This window comes from Hypanus sabinus, chromosome 7 (genome assembly GCF_030144855.1).
Source record: "Hypanus sabinus isolate sHypSab1 chromosome 7, sHypSab1.hap1, whole genome shotgun sequence".
NCBI lineage: Eukaryota > Metazoa > Chordata > Chondrichthyes > Myliobatiformes > Dasyatidae > Hypanus > Hypanus sabinus.
In genome coordinates, this window is record NC_082712.1 from 114,642,019 (window position 1) to 114,662,443 (window position 20,425).

A 20,425-nucleotide genomic window follows, 5' to 3' on the forward strand; every position below is an offset into this window, starting at 1 on the left:
AAGGTTTATGGGGAAAAGGCAGGTAGGTGAAGATGGGTCCATGGCCAGATCAGCCATGATCATATTGAAAGGCGGAGCAGGCTTAAAGGGAGAGATGGCCTACTCCTGCTCTTATTTCTTATGTTCTTGGGTATACATTCTTTGATAATAAATGTACTTTGAATGTTGAACTTTTTGAACTCCTCCCTTTAGCTGATATTTGTTTGTATAGCCATTGCACCAGGTTTAGCTGGAGAGGTGGAAGGCATGTAGAATATTGTGTTGTTCATGAGGAGTCATCAGAAGTAATCTTAAGCTGATGCCAGCACTTTCTCAGGCATGTCTGGGTAATTCTTAGAATAAGTGGTAGCACAGGTGCCAAAGCCAGCTTTCTGAACAAGAACACGAGTTGTGTTGTGGAATCTTATGGATGAGAAGTGCCACCTACCAGTGCAGAATAACCTACAATGTTTTATGATCAGTTTTCAGGAATACCATGGGTGTTTTGTCAACCTGTAATCAGCATGTCAGGATCATCAAAACGGACAAACTGATAATTTATCTCATAACATTTATTTCCAACATGTGGAAATTTGACTATCATTTCTGCCTGCATAACTGCAATGTCTATATCCTAGATGTAGTCTGTTGGTCACTGAGCATTCTTTTGATAAGGTTTATGTAGTGTGAATTCAAATTCTTTCTTGACAACTGTTTCCTGTTGCTTCCAGGGCACATTCTCTGAAATTCCTTCCAGTAATGTTCGGCAAGTCATTGCACGGAGACTAACAGAGTCCAAGACTACAATCCCCCATTCATATGCCAGTATTGATTGTAACATTGAAAAAGTCTTGAAGACAAAGAAGCAGCTAGCCAAAGGTTGGTTTTGTTTTCAACTTAACAATGTTTTCAGCTTGTTTTCTATCCCCCTCCACAGATATTTTGCTTCTAAATTTTAGACATTCTTCTAAATTCCAGAAATCATCAGGCAAATGCTGTAACAATCAAACAAAAACATGTTAGCTCAAGGAGCGTGTGAAAAGAGGATGTGGCACCCAGATACAGAAAATTTGGTCATCACACAGGATGATATGTACCACACCTGAGAGTATTTGCAATGAGCTGACTCAGGACCTTCTCAGCCACAAGTTAACATGTTTGTATACATAGCACCCTTTTGGCCTTTCCACCCCATAGGTCATTATGCTCAGACAACCTCAGGTCAGAAGCTGCAGACAGCAATGACTGGGAGTTCATCTGAACCTCACAGACCTCTGATAACTTCTATATAGAAGTGGAGTATCGACTTCAAACTTAAGGGTTCCCTGATATAAGCTATAAATAGGATGTCCACACTAGACCAATTCTGCACAGAAAACTCTCTTGCTATTATTAACAAATTACTTAATCATAATTTCAGTTACAGTGGGTGCCTGGGTCATAAGTGCTGAAGCAGTTTTGCACAAAAACAGTGTACCTTCCAATTTATTGCAAGTGAGTAAGGATTTGTGACTTGAGTGCAAGACAGCAGTTGACCTCATCAAGAGAGTTAGATGGCAGCATTGAACAATAAATGTTTTACTGATTTACGTGCTTTTTTCAAAGCCGATGTAGTTACTGGTTCATTAATTTTTCTAGTGATGAGATCAATTTCTTCTAGCTTTCACTTCTGTACTGGGTGCAGAGAAGTACTTTCCCATCTGAACAGTTTCCTATAATGAAGTTGCAGACACTGGAAATCCAAAGCAGCACACACCAACTACTGGAGAAACTCAGAAGGTCAGGCAGCATCTAGGAAAAGAATAAACAGTCAACATTTCGGGCCAAGACCCTTCTTCAGGGCCCGTATAATCTCTTATCATGGATTTCTGATGATTTGGTTTTTGGCAAACAAATAGTTATGTCAGAAACAGTTCAAGCATAGTGAATGGTCAACACTGACCATTAGTTTAAACTGGAGCAACATACAATCTGCTAGAGTAATGCTAGGTTGGGATGGTGAGCAGTTGTGGAGTTGGAAGACAGTGGCAGGTGAATGGTAGATGCTATTCCCCTTTCCCCCTCTTTGTTGGCCATCTTGCCTCTCCTCTCTCAGTCCTTATGCAAGGTTTTGATGTGAAATGGTACAATTTCTTTCCTCCAACAGATGCTGATCAACCACTAAGTTCTGTCAGAAGCTTGTGTATTACTTTAGACTAGCATCTGCTGTCTGTGTCTCCTTCAATGTATCGTGGAGTTTAGTTGATCCTTATAACAACATTAACTAGGAATCATTTCACACCTAAGTCAAGGATATCTGCCACAGTTCCACTCATTATGCTTTCCGCTCACAGGATAGAGGATACATTCCTGCCAGCAATAATGAACTGTCATGATGATTATCATGTTTGTGGTCAGAAGTGTTGTGCACTCAAAGATGTGCTTAATATCATGAAGTTTCTGTTGGCTTCCTCTCCCTCAGCCTCCAGAGAGAAAAGCTTGTTTTCATTAAATCGTACTCATCCGTTCAGCCAAATGTACTGCTCATCATCAGTGCTGAATATCATCTTCAATCCATGTTGTTTAGATCACAGTAAATTTACTTTCACATTCCATTGAAATAATTTTTTTTTGATTTTGTGAATTAAATAGATTTCGAACCCTTTAAAACAGGGGTTCCCAAATTTTATTATGCCATGGACCATTAAATAAGGGGTCTGTGGACCCCAGTTTGGTAGCCCCACTTTAAAGGAATCAGTTAAGTTTCCAATTTTACTGAAAGCTGGAGCAAATAGTTTGATGGCCTACAAAGATGCCTACTACATTATGTTCCCCTAACTACCTTAACAGCATTTGGTAGAAAACAAAGCATACAGTACTGGTGGAGAATAAAGATGCTGTTTCCCTTTTCCCAGACATTGAAAACACTAGAGCCCTTTTGTACTTGATGTAACTTTGGACTTTGTAGCAAATTTAACAATAGCTGATTAATCTGTAGAGTATAAATCCCATTTTGTATCTTTAGAGCATTTTTTCCCGTATATTCAGACTCCTGGTTTTTAGATCTAAAGGGAAGTGGGTTCCAAGAAATGACGCACCCTAGATTCAGGCAGAAGCACCAAATTATTTTGCAAAATAAAGGAACCCTTTCTTTCAATTTCAATTGCTTCAAAACTATCCAAGTTATTAATACAAGAGATTCTGCAGATGCTGGAGATCCGGAGCAACACACACAAAGTGCTGAGGGAACTCAGCAGGTCAAGCAGCATCCATGGAAATTAATAAACAGTTGATGTTTCAGACTGAGACCCTTTGGAGAAGGTAAAAACACATGATTGTGTTGTTCTACATCATCAGGAGTTCACTTAGGATGTCCAGGGAGGGGTAGCACCTCTGGTGAAGGGGTTTGCCAAGTCCATTCCGGGGCAGTTCTCACTTGTGGCTCTAAGTAGCTGTTTGCATGCAACAGCGTCCACACTGCAGTACACCGCTTCGACAGTTGGACTAAACCAGGTGTGGGTAGCCCACAGCCTCGTACCTCGATGAGAAAGGGACATGCCTGTCTTAGTATGCAAAATCAGCTCCGGTGGACTGGGTGGTTGAGATCCAAACTGAGATGCAACGGCCAGGAAGGCAGTTCTGCAGTGCCTGGTGGAGATCCAAGGGTGCGGCAAGGCACAGAAGATGTAATGGTCATCCATTGCAACCAAGAAAGACCCCAGTTTGTACCACTGGACCTGGGCGGCTGAGGTCAAGAGACTGGAACTGCCCCAGTGCAGTGGCTTTTCCTTTTTAAAAGCTCCTGCATAGGTTTCCTGTCATTGTTGGATTCGACAAACAACCAGCAGAAATGGGGTTATGAAAAGCAACCTGTCAAACAGTTGTAATACCTTTAGTCTCTTACTATTTCACTTTACAACTTAAAAGCATTGATTTCCTGTAAGATAATGAAACAGCTTAAATAATCTTCCCTATCATCTTATGAACCACATGTGGGTAAGAAACTAAAGTGACTGATCTTAGAGACTTGTTTGTCTGAAACATATTCATCTCCATTTTGCTTCAGGCCACAGCTAGCTCTTACCACTGGAACTTAAGCACATTGAATGAGCATATATAAATGCATATATGGTTGAAGTAATTGAAGGCAAAACAAATGAAAGTAGAATATGCAGCAAGTTATTCATCAAATTTATCAGCCTCTGCAGAGTGAGAAACAAAATTAATTCACATCTCCCATATAAAACATAAAAAGCTAAAAGAGTTAATACTGTCATAAACCTGTTGACCAGATTAGTGCTCTCACTGGGCAGACTGACCGATTGTAAAGATCTCTTTGACAGCGTGTGACACTTTGGTGAATTATGCAGGCCCTGGAGCAAAACATCATTGGTCAATTGTGTGCTAACCTTTTAGCAAACAAGAAAATCTGCAGATGCTGAAAATCCGCGCAGCACACACATGATGCTGGAGGAACTTAGCAGGCCAAGCAGCATCTATGGAAAAGAGTACAGGCGGAGACTCTTCATCTGGACTGGATAAAAAAGTCCAGATGAAGGCTGGATTTTATGCAGTCCGGATGAAGGGTCTTGGCCTGAATCGTCATTGTTGCTGACTGGCCTGCTGACCTTTTAATCCATCTTTGCTAATACTATTCTTTGCCTATGCTAATTACCACTAGTTTTGTTTTTCCATACAAGTTAAAATACTCCCTTTGCTTTTACTGTCATAGAACCTAGAACAATATTGCTCAGGGTCCAGTTGGCCCTCTTTATCCACGAGGGATTGGTTCCAGGACCCCCCGCAGATATCAAAAAACGTGGATGCTCAAGTCCCTTATTCAACCTGTCTCAATGCGATGGACCTTAGGACCCAGCGGAACCCCAGATCTTATTTAACCTGTCTCAGTGCGGTGGACATTAGGACCCGGTGGTGGAGATCTGAATCCGCAGTGTTTCTGTTCACGAAAATGATCACGATTGAAAATAAAGTGGAAATAATAAAGCGATTGGAAAGAGGTAAAATGTCATCGGTCATTGGAAAGTGTTAGGCTACAGTCGGTCAATGAGTGGAATAATTTTAAAGGATAAAGTGAGAAAGGCCCTGCCCTGATGAAAGCTACAATTATTACTAAGCAACGCAGTGGTTTAATTACTGGGTTTTGGGTTTTTGGCCCTCCACATCAACGCTCGGAAGTGGTCTGTCACTGGATCGAACTTGGGAACTTCCGTTCCCGAGCCCGGTGCTGAAGCATACGTTTTATACGTTAAGCGTTTTATATGCATGGAAAGGTAAAATATATGCTATATACTAAGACAAACATTTGACTAACTGATGCTAAGTGATACCGGATGTACCTGTTCTGACTTACTTGGTAAGAAAACTTCCGATTTTTTTCAATCCCAATCCACGGTAACCTACACACATCCTCCCATATATTTTAAATCATCTCTAGATTACTTATAATACCTAATACAATGTAAATGCTATGTAAAATAGTTGTTATACTGCATTGTTTAGGGAATAATGACAAGAAAAAAAGTCTGTACATGCTCGAACAACAAGTGCTGGAAGAGCACATCCGGGTTTTCTCGATTCGTGGCAGGTTGAATTCACGCATGTGGAACTCGCGGATAAAGAGGGCCGACTGTATTCCTTTCAGCCCACAATGTTGTGCCAATCTAATTAAGTTAATAATTAAAAAGGCCAACTAAATTAATCCCTACTGGCTACACAATGTCCATCTCTACATTTCTTTCACATTCATGTGCCTAACACCATCTTGTACATCTTTGTTGTATTTGCCTCTACCACCACCTCAGTTGTTCATTCCAGGCACCCACCACTCTGTAAAAAAAAGCTTGATCTGCACCTTGCCTTGGGGCTTACTCCTTTCACCTTAAATATATTGGATATTTCAACTCTTGAGAAGAAAGATACCAGCTGTCTACTCTATATATGCCTCTCAAAGTTCAAAGTAAATTTATTATCGAAGTACATGTGTAGAATCATAGAAAACCTACAGCACTATACAGGCCCTTCAGTCCACAAAGCTGTGCTGAACATGTCCTTACTTTAGAATTACCTAAGCTTACCCATAGTAATTTTCAAGGAGTTTTGGACTTGGATCCCCAGATTCCTCTATCAAAAATCTAAAAACCTATTTTGGATCAGGTCTTGGCCTTGTACTTGTATGTGTGCCAAGCTTATTTTGCCCCTTAGCTTGCATTATGTACAAAGGCAAAATACTATCGATGCTGAAAATATGAAATAAAAGCATAAAATAAAACTAACACTCAGCAGGTCAGGCAGCATCTAAGGAGAGGAGAACTGTTTCAAGTCAATTACTCTTTATCATAAGATGTCAAGTCGTGGAAAGGAGACAATGCAAGAATCTCCCATTACGTAGTACATGACAGGAGTAAAAAATGTGAGGTGAAAGACTGGCACTGAGGGTTTAGTGAATGAGAAGATTCCTTGAGTGTGATGTTAAAAAAGAAAACAACACATAGTCTGAAAATCTAAAAAGACATGCTATGGATGCTGGAAATAATGGAACTCAATTGCTCGTTTGAATTGGAAGGCTGCAGATTGGTTCACACAATGTTAGTTTCAATAAGATAGCATATTTTAACTAGATTGGCATGATCAGCATTGCATGCAAATTAATTTCATGTCCTTGTACTATCTGTGCAAGTTACCAAACAATTCAATCTTATAAACCAAGTTAGATCCACATTATGTGTCATTTGCAAAATGACAGTTGAAGTTACTCACAAATAGGGACTTGAATTTCATGGAAACACTTATATAGAGATAATATATAGAGTTGTCGAAGCAAAGAACTATTTATAATGTATGAGGGGAGACAAGAAAGATATCTCTGGTTTAAGATGGTACTGGTGAATCTCGGCGACTTCTGGTAGGGGGCCATTGAAACAAAGAAAACAATTAGTTTACAAGGCCCTAGATAGATATATTCCACAGAGGAAGAAGTTCTCAAATGGCACGGATAGGCAACCATGGCTGACAGAGTAAATTAAGGACTACATAAAAGCCAAGGAAAAGGCAGATAAGGTAGCAAAAGTGAGTGGGAAGTTGGGATGATTGGGAAGCTTTTAAAATCCAACAAAAGCCAGCTAAAAAAGCTATAAGAAGGGGAAAGAAGAAATATGAGGGCTAACTAGCCAATAATATAATAATATAAAGCAGGATACTAAAAGTGTTTTCAATTATATAAACAGAAAAAGGGAGGTGATAATCAGTATTGGACTACTGGAAAATGCTGCTGGTGAAGTACTTTTTCAATCTTTTTATTAAATTTCAAATTAATTAACATATCAATATCCTTGTAAATCTCCTCTGCACCCTTTCTATGGTTTCCATGCCCTTCCTGTAGTCAGGCGACCAGAATTGAGCACCGCGGGGTCTGACCGGGGTCCGATATAGCTGCAACATTACCTCTCGGCTCTTAAACTCAATCCCACGATTGATGAACGTCAATGCACCGTATGCCTTCTTAGCCACAGAGTCAATCTGTGTAGCGTATCCTTTGATGTTAAGCTCCCAACTATGGCCATCTTTCAGCCACAACTCAGTGATGCCCACAACATGATACCGACCAATCTCGAACTGCACCTTGAGTTTGTCCACCTTATTCTGTGTGTAAGAATGTGTAGAGTTATTTGACTATTGCTGAAGTTGAAACTAAGAATTGATTTTAGTTGAAGTGGTGGCCACATCGACTTTGCTTGCCTCTCAGTACAAGGAGCGGAAGATCCAGTCCAAATGTTAGTTTTGTAACATAGATCAGTGAAGATGTATTTATTTGGACCATTGTCCTTGTTCCATTGAGACCTCTTTATTACTGTTAAGCAAGGTATATGGTTGTAGTTATTCCCGTGGTTTCTTTACTTGAACTGTTATCTTAGACTGTTTTCTATTCTGTTGTCAAATCTGATATTCAGTTCCATCCACACATAGGAAGGACATAGAAAGTCTGGTAGCATGGTTTCAAGACCACCGTCATTCCCTCAATGTCAGCAAAATGATGGAGCTAGTCATTGATTACAGGGTGAGTACACACCCCTGTCTGTATCAATAGTGCTGAGATGAGAATAATTGAGAGTTTTAATTTCCTACATGTAATTATCACCAACAATTTGTCTCTGGCCCAGCCAAGTGGATGCTGTTTGACATGTCCCCCATGACCTTTATACCGATTTTTACAGATGCAGCTTAGAAGCATCCTATCAGAAGGAATCACAGCTTGGTTTAGCAACTGCTCTACCTAAGACCACAAGAAATTACAAAGAGTTGTGAACACAATCCAGTCCATCACACAAACCAACTTCCCCTAAAGGGGCTCTGTCTACCTTCCTGCTACCTCAGAAAGGCAGCCAGCATAGTCAAGGACCCATCCCACCCACTTCTCCCCTCTCCAGCAGAAGATACAAAAGCCTGAAAACATGCCACCAGCTCAAGGACAACTGCTACACCACTGTTACCAGACTCCTGAATGGACATCTCAGACTCTAACTGAGGTACAGGAGCCTGAAAGCACATACTCAATGATTCGGGGACAGCTACTTCCACTCTGCTGTCAGATTTTTCAATGGACACTGAACCTGTGAACACTACCTCACTACTTTTTTTGCACTTCTTATTTACTTTAACTTCCATGTATGTGTATACATAATTCACAGTTTTTATTATTATGTATTGCAGTGTACTGCTGCCACATAACCAATTTCACAGCATATGCTGTTGAGATTCTACGAGATGAACTCTTGATCTTCAATCTAACTTGCCATGGTGTTTGTACTTAATTTGTCTACCTAAGCTCTGTAATTGCATATGACACTTCCTCCATAACTGTAACACTATATTCTGCATTCTGTTTTCTTTTTGCTACTTTGATGTACCTATAATGGCATGATCTCTTAAAGGCTTTTCACTGTATCTTAGCATGTGGGACGATAATAAACTCAGGGGAAGTCAGTTGTAGCTCTTGGACCAAGCTTGTCCTACAAACCTCAGACCACTAATACTGGTTCAAGTTCCTGGAACTCTCCTCAGCATCATTGTAGGAATACTTTCAGTACGCATTTGATGATGGATAATTTACTAGGATTTACTAGGATGTTACCTGGGTTTCAGCAATTAAGTTACAGAGAAAGGTTGAACAAGTTAGGTCTCTATTCATTGGAGCGTAGAAGGTTGAGGGGGGATTTGATCGAGGTATTTAAAATATTGAGAGGGATAGATAGAGTTGACGTGAACAGGCTGTTTCCATTGAGAGTAGGGGAGATTCAAACTAGAGGACATGATTTGAGAGTTAGGGGGCAGAAGTGAAACACGAGGAGGTATTTCTTTACTCAAAGAGTGATAGCTGTGTGGAATGAGCTTCCTGTAGAAGTAGTAGAGGCCAGTTCAGTTGTGTCATTTAAGGTAAAATTGGATAGGTATGTGGACAGGAAAGGAGTGGAGGGTTATGGGCTGAGTGCGGGTAGGTGGGACCAGGTGAGATTAAGGGTTCGGCACGGACTAGGAGGGCCAAGATGGCCTGTTTCCGTGCTGTGATTGTTATATGGTTATATGCTTATAATCATCATCTCGTTGCATACCTGCCTATCCAGTGACATCCACATCTTTCAAAAAAGAATCCTCCAATTAAAATTTAATTTTGATATTGTCAGCCAAAAGTGTGAAATACTGTGTCTTAAAAGTCCCAGGTTGTCATTTGCTATAACCAAGCTTGCAGCACCATGTCATGCACTAAATCCTATGAAGGAAGAAGATCACTTATTACTTGGCCCCTGCCACTCTTGCTGTGTAACCAGCAAGTAAGAGATGTCATGTGGCTTTTGATCTTGGTTCTCTGAAGAAGTGGATTTTTATCAAGTAAAGACAAATCTCAAAAAGCATAAGATAAATTCGCACTCCACAGCATGCGGCTTGTTAGTATGACCAAGTAGCCAAGATGTTTAAAGTATTTGGTATGGAATGGATTCACCCATCTTCTCACAGAACTCTAGTTTAAAGATTCCCCTGGTATAACGTTCTGAATCAGTACTCTGCTTGTTGGAAATAGGATTACAGTAGGCAGTTTGAGCCAAGAGGTTATTAGCGAACCTGAGCATTGAGTTTCGGCTGAGAAAGTAGTCACATGTGAATGTCTTATCATTAGTGCCTTTGGGATTTTTGTTTCATCTCTGTTACAGGCACGTAGTCATCCAGTGTAAGCCTTAATGAAGCCACATTATCAAGTTAACCCTTATACTTACTTTTGGAGCTGCCTGCTTATGTTGAACACTATTCAGCCAAGAGCTAAAGAGAAAGTTTTTCGAGCACACATTTGGCTCTCCTTGACTTGTGTGGACATAATTACTCTTTTCCTTTGTTAGACAGTTTAATGCTTCCTTTTTAATCAATGGCATGTGCTTGGGATAACCTTTGTTTTCTAGAGCTCATACTTATAAGCAGCTCGGATTCGAGGTTAAGAGACCATTCTTTGTCTCAAGAGATCTTTACTGCATTTAAATTGACAGTTTAGTTTCGGGCAGATGGGGCTCATCAACCATGGTTGGCAGCTCATTTCGAAGAAAAACTTTGATCTCAAAACTCCGCTGCCTTTCAACTATACCCAGTCATAGGCAAGGCTTCAGGAGTAAAACCCGAGTAAAAACCCAGAGCTGGAGGCCTTAAGGTGTTGAGTTCAACACTAATTGGCTATTCCTGTAATGCCGCTGCTGCCAAACTGTATTGATCTTTTCTGCCTTTGGATCCGTCAGCTGTGTGGAGAGGGGGAGCCTGCTGCATGGGCAACACCATATCATACTGCCCTGGGTTGCATACTGGCAGGACAGGACATAACATTCATGGTCGACCCCGACCAACAGAGGGCTTCTGACAATTAGTTGAAGAATTACCTTTGAAAAATGCAGAAATTCTAATATTAAACTGTTTTAGAGTCCTGGTTCCCGATGCCATTTAAAAATTACTCTTTATTGCTAAGAGTGGACCTGACCTAAGCCTAAGAAAATGCAACACATCGCACCCACAAGATCATATGTGACCCTGTATCTCACACACCATTAATTTATCTGTGATGTATATTCTGCAGGCTGGTGCCATCTGTAAGAGCTCTTCACTTGTCTTTCTTTACACTGTTCTGTGCGCACCTCCACCTAGTTTGAAAAGAAAAGAGGCCATGAAAAGTGTTAATTTTCCAATGGAGAAAACTACCGTAGATTCCGGACTACAGAGCGCACCTGATTAAAAGCCGCACGCTCTAATTTTAGAAAGAAAATCAATTTTGTACTTGTACAGGCCGCACCGGATTTTAAGCCTCAGGTGTCCCACGTTGTAATATGAGATATTTACACAGAAAGATATTACACGTGAGGATTTTTTAACTTTTAATTAAATCCGTATGGTAACATAAACAAATACATATTGCAAATGCTTTTTTTCGAACAGTGCCTGTAACACAGCTACTTTTAAATATACATACGTATCGGTAACACACAAATTACGTTGCATATACTTTTTTACTGAACAGTGCACGAACAACATTCCAATATCTCCTAACGACTGGTAAAAAAAATATATATACTGCAGCCTACCAGGAAAAGTTATTGATCGCCTTCTTCATCTTCCTCCTGCGCACTAAAACCATCAAAGTCCTTCAGTGTCCGAATTGAACAACCTCAGGATCTCGTCACTCACTTCAGTCTCTTCGTTGTCGCTCTCACTCGAGCGCACGCGGTCCTCTTCATCACGCAGCAGTCCAGCCTTTCGAAACCCGTTGGTGATGGTGGATGTTGTGACATGGCTCCACGCATTTAGGATCCACTGGCAGACTTGAGTTAAAGATGCTCTTCGCATGCGTCCTGTTTTGGTAAAGGATTTCTCGCCGCTCGTCATCCAAGCCTCCCACTCAACGTGCAGCGCCACTTCAAATGCCCGGTTCACGCTGATGTCCAGTGGCTGCAAATACTTCGTGGTGCCCCCAGGAATCACAGCTGGAATTGAGTTTGTACTCTTGATGGCAGCTTTCACTGAACTTTCATTGTCAGCCGCTTAAAAATCACCATCGGTGGAAGCTTTAGTCCGGATGCTGTGCAGCTCAGAACACAAGTAAAATGCGTTCTCTCATGGCCACTTGTTTTCAGTGTGATGGACAAGTCACCTTTTTTATTAACAGTCCGAGTGAGAGGCAGGTCAAACGTCAAAGGTACTTCATCTATATTTATGATATCATCTGGCCCGATGGAATTCTCCCCTATCTTTGTTTGAGTGAATGTGCGGAAGTTAGCAAGTTTTTCCTCGTGGTCGGGAGGGAGCTGCTGACACAGAGTCGTGCGTACCCTGACGGACAGGCCTTTTCGTCTGATAAATCTAAAACACCACGATGGCCCACCTCTAAAATCTTCGATTTTCATTTTGGTGGCGATTGCTTTAGCCTTCAGTCTGATCTGCACGGTGGAAACACCGCGGCTGCCTGCTCTCTGTGTGTTAACCCAGTCTTCAAGAAAGTTTTCAAGTTCGGGCCATCTGCTATGATTACCTCTGAAAGCTTTTGTCGTCTTTTTGCATTGATTCAGTTCTTCACGCTGGCGTCTCCACCGTCTCACCATCGATTCATTTATGCCAAGATTATGTGCAGCAGCTCGATTTCCTTCTTCAACCGCCAGATTGATCGCCTTTAACTTAAAAGCTGCATCATATGCTTTTCTTCGAGTGTTTTCCATGTTGATGAGGGTGAATACAAATGACTGATTTACAATAATTTAATAGTGAAAGTGCGCTTGATTTATCGTACAATTTCATTGGACCTCTGTGAACTACTCATCAATTTTATTGGTCTACTGTTACGAGGCAAAATGTTTTTGGCGGCATGAAAAAAAAACATGCATTAGCCGCACCGTAGTATAGGCCGCAGTGTTCAAAGCGTGGGGAAAAAAGTAGCGGCTTATAGTCCGCAATTTACGGTAATCAAATATCAGTCTGGGACACATTGGAAAAAGAAACTAAGACAAATGATTTTCTCAGTTTCTTCTCAAACTCCTCTGAAGAGCTTCAAATCCGTTTGGATGGTTGCATTTGTTCCTAACAGCCACAATGTATGTCCGTGCACACAAAGCTTCAATATCAATAAGTAGGATATTGGCCATTTGTGATGTGGGAAATAACGTATTTCCAACAAACTTGTCCACTGTCTTCGGGCCTCTTCTCTCTGCTATTATCTGATGTACATATGGGGTCTCTACTGTTTGCAGGTATTCTTTTTCTAATATTCATTTGAGTGTGGCACTTTGGAATTCATCTTTGCCTTTAGGCCCCTAGCCAAAGCTTCAAAATATCATAGAACTACTCCTTTAGGGAATGTACTTGTGTACCTAGGTGCAGATTCTTGAGCATTCACACCTCTATCAGTCAAAGCATTGAGTACAAAAGTTGGGACATCATGCTTCAGCTGTACAAGATGACCACATTGGGAATACTGTATGTCATTAAGCAGGAATGTGTACAAGAAAGATTTACGAGGATATAGCTGGGACTGAAGGGATTGAGTTATAAGACGAGACTTCATGAGCTGGGATTTTTTTTTACCAAAGGTGAAGGAAGCTGAGGGTAACCACCTAGAGGTTTATGAAATCATGAGGGTTACAGATAAGGTCTTTTTTCTCAGGGTATGGATCTAAAATTAGTTGGCTTGGGTTTAAAGCAAGATATTTAAAAAGGATCTGAAAGACAACTTCTTCACACAGAGCATGGTGAGTATATTGAAGAAGTGACCAAAATAAATAGTAGAAGCGAGTACAATTAGAGAATTTAACTGATATTTGGACATGGATGGGAAAGGATTAGAAGGGATATTGACCAAATATAGGCAAATGGGACTAGCTCAAATAGGCTACATGGATGAGTTTGACTTCAGCACTGTATAACACTGTGATCCTATGACTGTACTTCCATTTGGTGTAAATAATTTCCTTCAGTATGGCGAGACCCAGGTCTTGTATATAAATGGAAAATAACACATACTGCTAAAAGAAACAAAGCTAAACATTGGGCATCAAATCCTGGTACACAAAGTGCTGGAGGAATCCAGTGAGTCTAGCATCATCAATAGAAGGAAATGGACTGCTGATGTTTCAAGTCAAGACCCTTCATCTGTACTCCAATGACCTGAGGTGGAAAGCCTCATCACGAAAACTGATGTGGTGGACACTGCTAAACTGAGAAAAAAGAATGGCATCTTTGCACTTGATAAGTGGGTAGAGTTGTCGTCAAGGTAGCTGTGGGAGTCAATGGGTTTACTTGTAAGTGGATAATCTGTCTCCTGAGATGGAAACAGAGAGATCAAGATATTAGAGGGAGGTGTCAAAGATAGACATTTTCTTCCAGAGATGCTGACTCTAACTCATTTCCTTCCATTGAGTTCCTGCAAGACTTTGTGTTGCTCCAGTTAGCAGCATCTGCAGTCTTTTATGTCTCCTTTGCTGGTGCATGTTTTAAAGATATTAATAGTCCTTCTCTACCAGCACAAACATCATCACCAACATTATGTGCCGTGTGGTATGATGTGGATGATCGTGGTCTTGACCATGATTGTTCTTGGCAAGTTTTTCAACAGAAGTGCTTTGCCATCGCCGCCTTCTGGGCAGTGTCTTCATCGGTGCTCTTCAATGAATGTCTGCCTACTATCAGTGGTCGCATAACTAGGACTTGTGAGATACACCGGCTGCTCAAATGACCAAATACTACCTGGTCCCATGGCTTCACATGACCCTGATCAGGGGTGCTACACCTTGCCCAAGGCTGACCTGTAACCTGGCGGAGTGAAGGAGTATCTCTACCCCACCACCTAAAACAGGGCATTTTAAACTAGTACATCTGGTAACAGCTTAATCAAGATGGTGCCAGTGAACAACACGATCAACAGTGACATTCTGCAGACAGTTCTCAAGCTACTTCTTTTGCTTCATCTTTCAAATATGATTCTACTACTAAGCTGCATGTGATTAGAACCTGGGATTTACATTTTGATGGTGTCTTTTGGGGCCAGTTGAGTGATCTAGCACTTTGCTGTGTCCAAGAGAGTTCAGTGAGTTTGGGTGCAGAGTGTCTGGCTTGGTGGCCTGAAGATGGGGTGTGAGTCCATGATCAACTCCATTGCTTCTCTCTGATTGAGGCGTTGAGTAGGGTTGAAGTCGATGAGGACACGAGCAGAGGACGGTCAAGTGCTTGGCTAATTGCTGTCTGAGGAGTTTGAGGTTCATATTGCGTACGTCCTGGGTTCTGGTTACTCTTTATTTTTACTACTTTGGAGCGGGTTGATCGGAGTGATTGATGCTTTGGCAAAGAATGGTTCTACAGACAGCAGTGGATTAGTGACACTGTGCTGATCTGAACTAAAACTGAATACTACTGCACTCCTGATTTGATGCTTGATATTCGCCTGCTTGTTGCTGTTTTCACAATTTGTTCTTTTTTTGCATGTTTGGTGTCTTGAAAGGGTTCCATGGCATTTTTTTGTTTCATGATTGCCTGTGAGAGGATGAAGGTCACAGTTGTATTCTGTGTAAATACTTTGATAATAAATTTACTTTGAATTGAATATTATCAATTAATGTTATACCACTAATAGTGCATATTTTATAGTATATACATAGTTTTGTTTAAAATTTTGACTCTACTCCTTTGGTAAAGACATTAATAGAATTTCATCTAAGTACATTATATTTCATCTTTCATAATGATTTTATGACCTGTGCTGGTTCTCTGAGCTTGGTTAATACAGTTTGAACCTGATGATTCAGGCCTGGGCTTGTTTTGGCAATTCAGTGAAAATTGTGAGCTGTCATCAGAAAACATTTATGACATAAATTCATTGCAGAGTTCAAAGAATTATAGGTAATTTACAAAGAAGACAAATACATTGAATAATAATACTTTGAATACTGGCAATTTACAGCAGAGTAGCAAGTAATTTGGCACACTATGACTTCAATGATGTTTCTCTGCACTTGGCTGTTTTAGTCTATTCTGGAGTCTTGCTGATTGCACAACTGATTAAATTTTCCTCTTTTTAATCAAATGTTAGCAAATTCCGTTTAGAATCAGAATCGTGTCCATTATCACAGATCAACATCACAAATTTTTTTGTTTGGCAACAGCAGTACAGTGCAAGACACAAAATTACTATAAGTTACAAAATAATTAAATAGTGCAAAAGCAAATAATAAGGTAGTGTTCATGAATCATTCACATATCTAACAGTGGAAGGGTTTTTGCCTCAACTGTTCACAATATGGACACCCTCAGTGTATTAAGGTTCTAGTTTCCTCATAATGCATTTGTGTAATATTCTTTTGTCACTGTCCTTTTTGACATAAATTTAATTTCCAAAGGATTGTCATAGTATTCACCATTTGCTCCTGAGTTTTCTGGATAACTCTTCCATGGAAGCTATGAAGTCCCTGTCCATGTATGGTCCAGTAGCATAAAAAGATGCCTCTTGGCCTTGTGCGTCAGTACCAGCTGTCAACAATCTAATTACTCCGATCTTACATTCATCACATTTTTTACTGTCCCCACATTTTCATGTACTATTCCCTGCTACTACCTTTAAATGAAAGTGATTTATTTCCAAGAGTAACTTTGCAATAGCATTATAACCATTATGTGGTTCTACAGTTCCAATATTTGTATATTGTTAGAACTGCTACCTTCTATCACTTCTCTGTCTCCTCCCCACTCTTCTCTCTCAGCAGGCTTTTCCCACACGTGATTTTCAATTATTTTGTATATTTTCCAATTTCCCCTTATACTCCACATACTCAAAATTATTCTGCATTTTCATTTTGACCCACTTCATTTTCTGCATGTTGTCAATGATTTTTATTTGTAAGTATGATAAATTTGTGTACACCCGTTTTCTTTTTCAATAATACAGTCCTTTCAACAGTTTAACTGTGCCAAGTCACTTCTAGCTGGATTGTGGCCATTTTGAAGTAGCTGGGCCATGAAAGCCCTGAGTCCTTGCATGCTAGCCCTAAAAGCTGAGGCAATTCTTTGTTACTTTGTCTTGTTTTCTTATACTTCATAAGCCTGTAGCTTTCATAAGTCTAATATCAGAGGATACTGTCATTAATGGAAACATGTTAACTTGAAATCCTCAGAAATTTATGAAAAAATAAATTTAATCATGTGTGATCAGAGGGATTCATTGATACATGAACACAACATCCATAAAGACAAAAGATTGAGCAACTCTTCTTTATTCCTGATTGCCCAGTTAGACTAGAGTGCACTTGGTCAATGGTTTCTTTTCAGATTCAAACTGTAGATTAAGCCTGAAATGGAGATTGCATACACAGTTCAAACTAAGCAGCCCTTAAATCACTCCGTTCAACTCTGAATTGATCTTTAAAGTCTAAATTCAGATTGTTTCTTTCCACTTTGTTAGCTTCCTATTATCAATCCAAAGCCTCCACCATATTTTTGTTATTTCTGGATGTAACTTCTCCCATGCACTGCTTACAAGTTTCTTGAGGTCTACTGTTTAAACCAGAATTTTTCCGAGTTTTATAAGGTTTGAAGACAAGTATTTTGGCTTTATTGGGTGAATAAAGCTGTAATAGCCAGGGCTGGTTATGGGGACAAATTCCACTACCTATTAAATGGCGTGCACCTCAAATAGCCTCTGTCAGCCACGCCTGGATCCCAAACTTCATGTATATCCTAGCTACTAAGCCCAGCGGAACAGTTTCTACAGAAGAGACAGGGCAAAGGCAGGTTATTGGTACCTTAAAACAGTCACTTCGGGCAACTGGAGCTCATCAATTGCGGTTGGCTGCTCATCTCAGAGACGGAGAAATCTGATCTCAAACCTTCGCTGCCTTGCTGCTATACCTACTTATGGAGAAGGCTTTGGGAAATTGAACCCTGAGGGAAAAATCTGGAGATGGAGTCCCTAAGGCAGTCCTAAGTTGAGTTTATTGCTGTCTGGCAATTCCTGTGACGCTGCTGGTACCAAACTGTATGGGTCTCTGCCGTTCCTTTGGGTTCATCAGTGTGTGGTGAGGGGGAGCTTGCTAATTGGGCAACAGCTGCTTGCTCTCTAAATCATACTGCCCAGGCTTGTGTATGTAGAGCACAAGGACACAGTATCCAATGTTAACTCTAACCAGCCTCAGAAAGCTGACTCATGGTTGTGATAAACTAAAGGGACAATGCCAGCATTTCTGACCATCTGCTCTACTGCTGAACTCTCCATTCTATCCAGCAGTGGGGCAGTATCTTGCAATGAGGGCTGTTATATAACCATATAACAATTACAGCACGGAAACAGGCCATCTTGGCCCTTCTAGTCCGTGCCGAACGCTTACTCTCACCTAGTCCCACCGACCTGCACTCAGCCCATAACCCTCCATTCCTTTCCTGTCCATATACCTATCCAATTTTACTTTAAATGACAATATCAAACCTGCCTCTACCACTTTGTACTGGAAGCTCATTCCACACAGAATGTATTGACACTGTGGAGAGGTAACTTATTTTACTTAAAGTTAATTCCTTTATTTCCTTGTTTGTATATTAATGTATTTTAATTATCTTTATTATTCTTCATAATTCTTATTCCTGCCTTAATTTCTTTGACTATCTGTGGGCAGGCAGTAGGCTAGATCTAGGACCACACAGCCCACTGTATATGATAGCAAGTCAGTAGACACCCTTCTGTAGGATTAGTAAGAAGCATTCATCAACTGACTCCTTTCCAAAGTACTTGCATTCAATCTGCATTGTGACCTTGAGCTCACATTTACCTGTCCTTCAGTCCTTCTCTGGCTCTGGCATCTCTGATCTCAGCCTCCTGTTTATTTCCACAAAGCTCCATTAAGCCTTAGTGACAGCACCTCATTTTCTGACTAGGCAGCCTTCTAAATGTGCCATCAAGTTAAACAATATAAGATAATTAGAATGCATGGTTCCTCTAGTAATTTTAGACAATTATTCCACATCCACTTCCTCCTAGCACTTACACCTCCTCCACTATTTGTCCCATCACTAACCACATTCACCTTGTACCATCTAATCTTCCATTTAAAATGGCCAGTGACCTGAATCATTCCCTCTCCCCACAAGTGATGCTGGACCTGCTGAAGCTTCCGGCATCTGCAGTATTTTGCTTTTACAATGCCACAAAAAGCAACAGATGTTATTTTTGGTGTATCCTGACCACCCAATGGCAATCTAAATTATGGAATGTTTTTATAATTGATTTTGAAGCCTCTGAAAATACTTTTTTCACTGTAAATGCATTTTTAAAAATACTGTGCGATATAAATGGAATTGAAAAAGAACACGTGCCTTCATTCACTGTAACATTAGCCACAGCTTGAAGCTCAGTTATTGTATGGAATCTTTAATACACTAATGCCCTTGATTCTCAGAAAGCTAAAGGAGTGTCACATCTGCCTGAACACCATTTGCAGCAACAGAGTAGGGATCTGTGCAGACATTAGCATTCCAATGTCCTTTTTCAAGCACTGCATTAATGAAAAGCTGCGTCTCCGTCAAAGTAAATCTCTCCATTCTCATTGATTTCACTGTTTTTTTCTTCTAGATGACATCAAGGTCTCTGTGAATGATTTCATTATCAAGGCAGCTGCTGTCACACTGAAAGTAAGTGAGCTCCAAAAAAAAAGAATGATACAGTGCCTTGGAAAAGTATTCAGCCCCACAACTATTTTCACATTGTACTGTCTCATTTTCAAAATTTAAAATATATTAAAGTGGGGTATTTTAGCTAATCTGCAAAACATAGTGCATCATGTCAAATCAAAAGAAAGATTCTAAAATTACAAAAAATTTAAAACCAAACTTGTGAGGCTGTATGAGTATACACCCCCTTTGTAATTACTATGCTAACTTTCCTCAGGTGCAATATACAGTATTACTTTACCAACTCACCCAATTTGTTGATATCGAAAATTGGAGGACCACCTGAATACTCTCTCTCGTAAGGTCTAACTGTATGGTAGATTTTCAACAAACTAAAATGAAGACAAAAGAGCATTCAAGGCGAGTCAGGGAAATGATGATAGAGAAACACAAGTATGGGTAAGGGTACAATACCATCATAAAAAAAGTGGAAGAAATATGAAACCAGAGCCGCACTGCCTAAGTCAGGCTGCCCCTCCAGTCGCTTCAGTAGAATGGCACTTGTAAGAGAGGGTACTGTGTTGTCAGGTCACCCTGAGTGAGCAGCTGAAGTCAGTGGCTGCAACTGGAGACAAAGTTCATGGCTCCACAATCTCTTAAGGCATTGCACAAAAAGGGTATTAATGGAAGAGTGGCAAGGAAGAAGCCATAGCTAAAAAAAAGCATATCCTTGCCTGTAAAGACTTGGCAAAGTTTCACTTAGGACAGGAGTTCTTTTATACGTCATTGA

At 40.4% G+C, this 20,425-nt stretch overlaps 1 protein-coding gene across 1 annotated transcript in view; it reads left to right on the plus strand.

Annotated features, from left to right (window-relative positions):
• The window catches only part of pdhx (pyruvate dehydrogenase complex component X), a 218,000-nt gene that overhangs the window by 148,803 nt on the left and 48,772 nt on the right, over positions 1 to 20,425 (plus strand). Inside the window, exons 7-8 of the mRNA XM_059975424.1 lie at positions 711 to 858; positions 19,598 to 19,656. Of these exons, the coding sequence (XP_059831407.1) occupies positions 711 to 858; positions 19,598 to 19,656 (207 nt within the window). The remainder of the gene's footprint in view (positions 1 to 710; positions 859 to 19,597; positions 19,657 to 20,425) is intronic.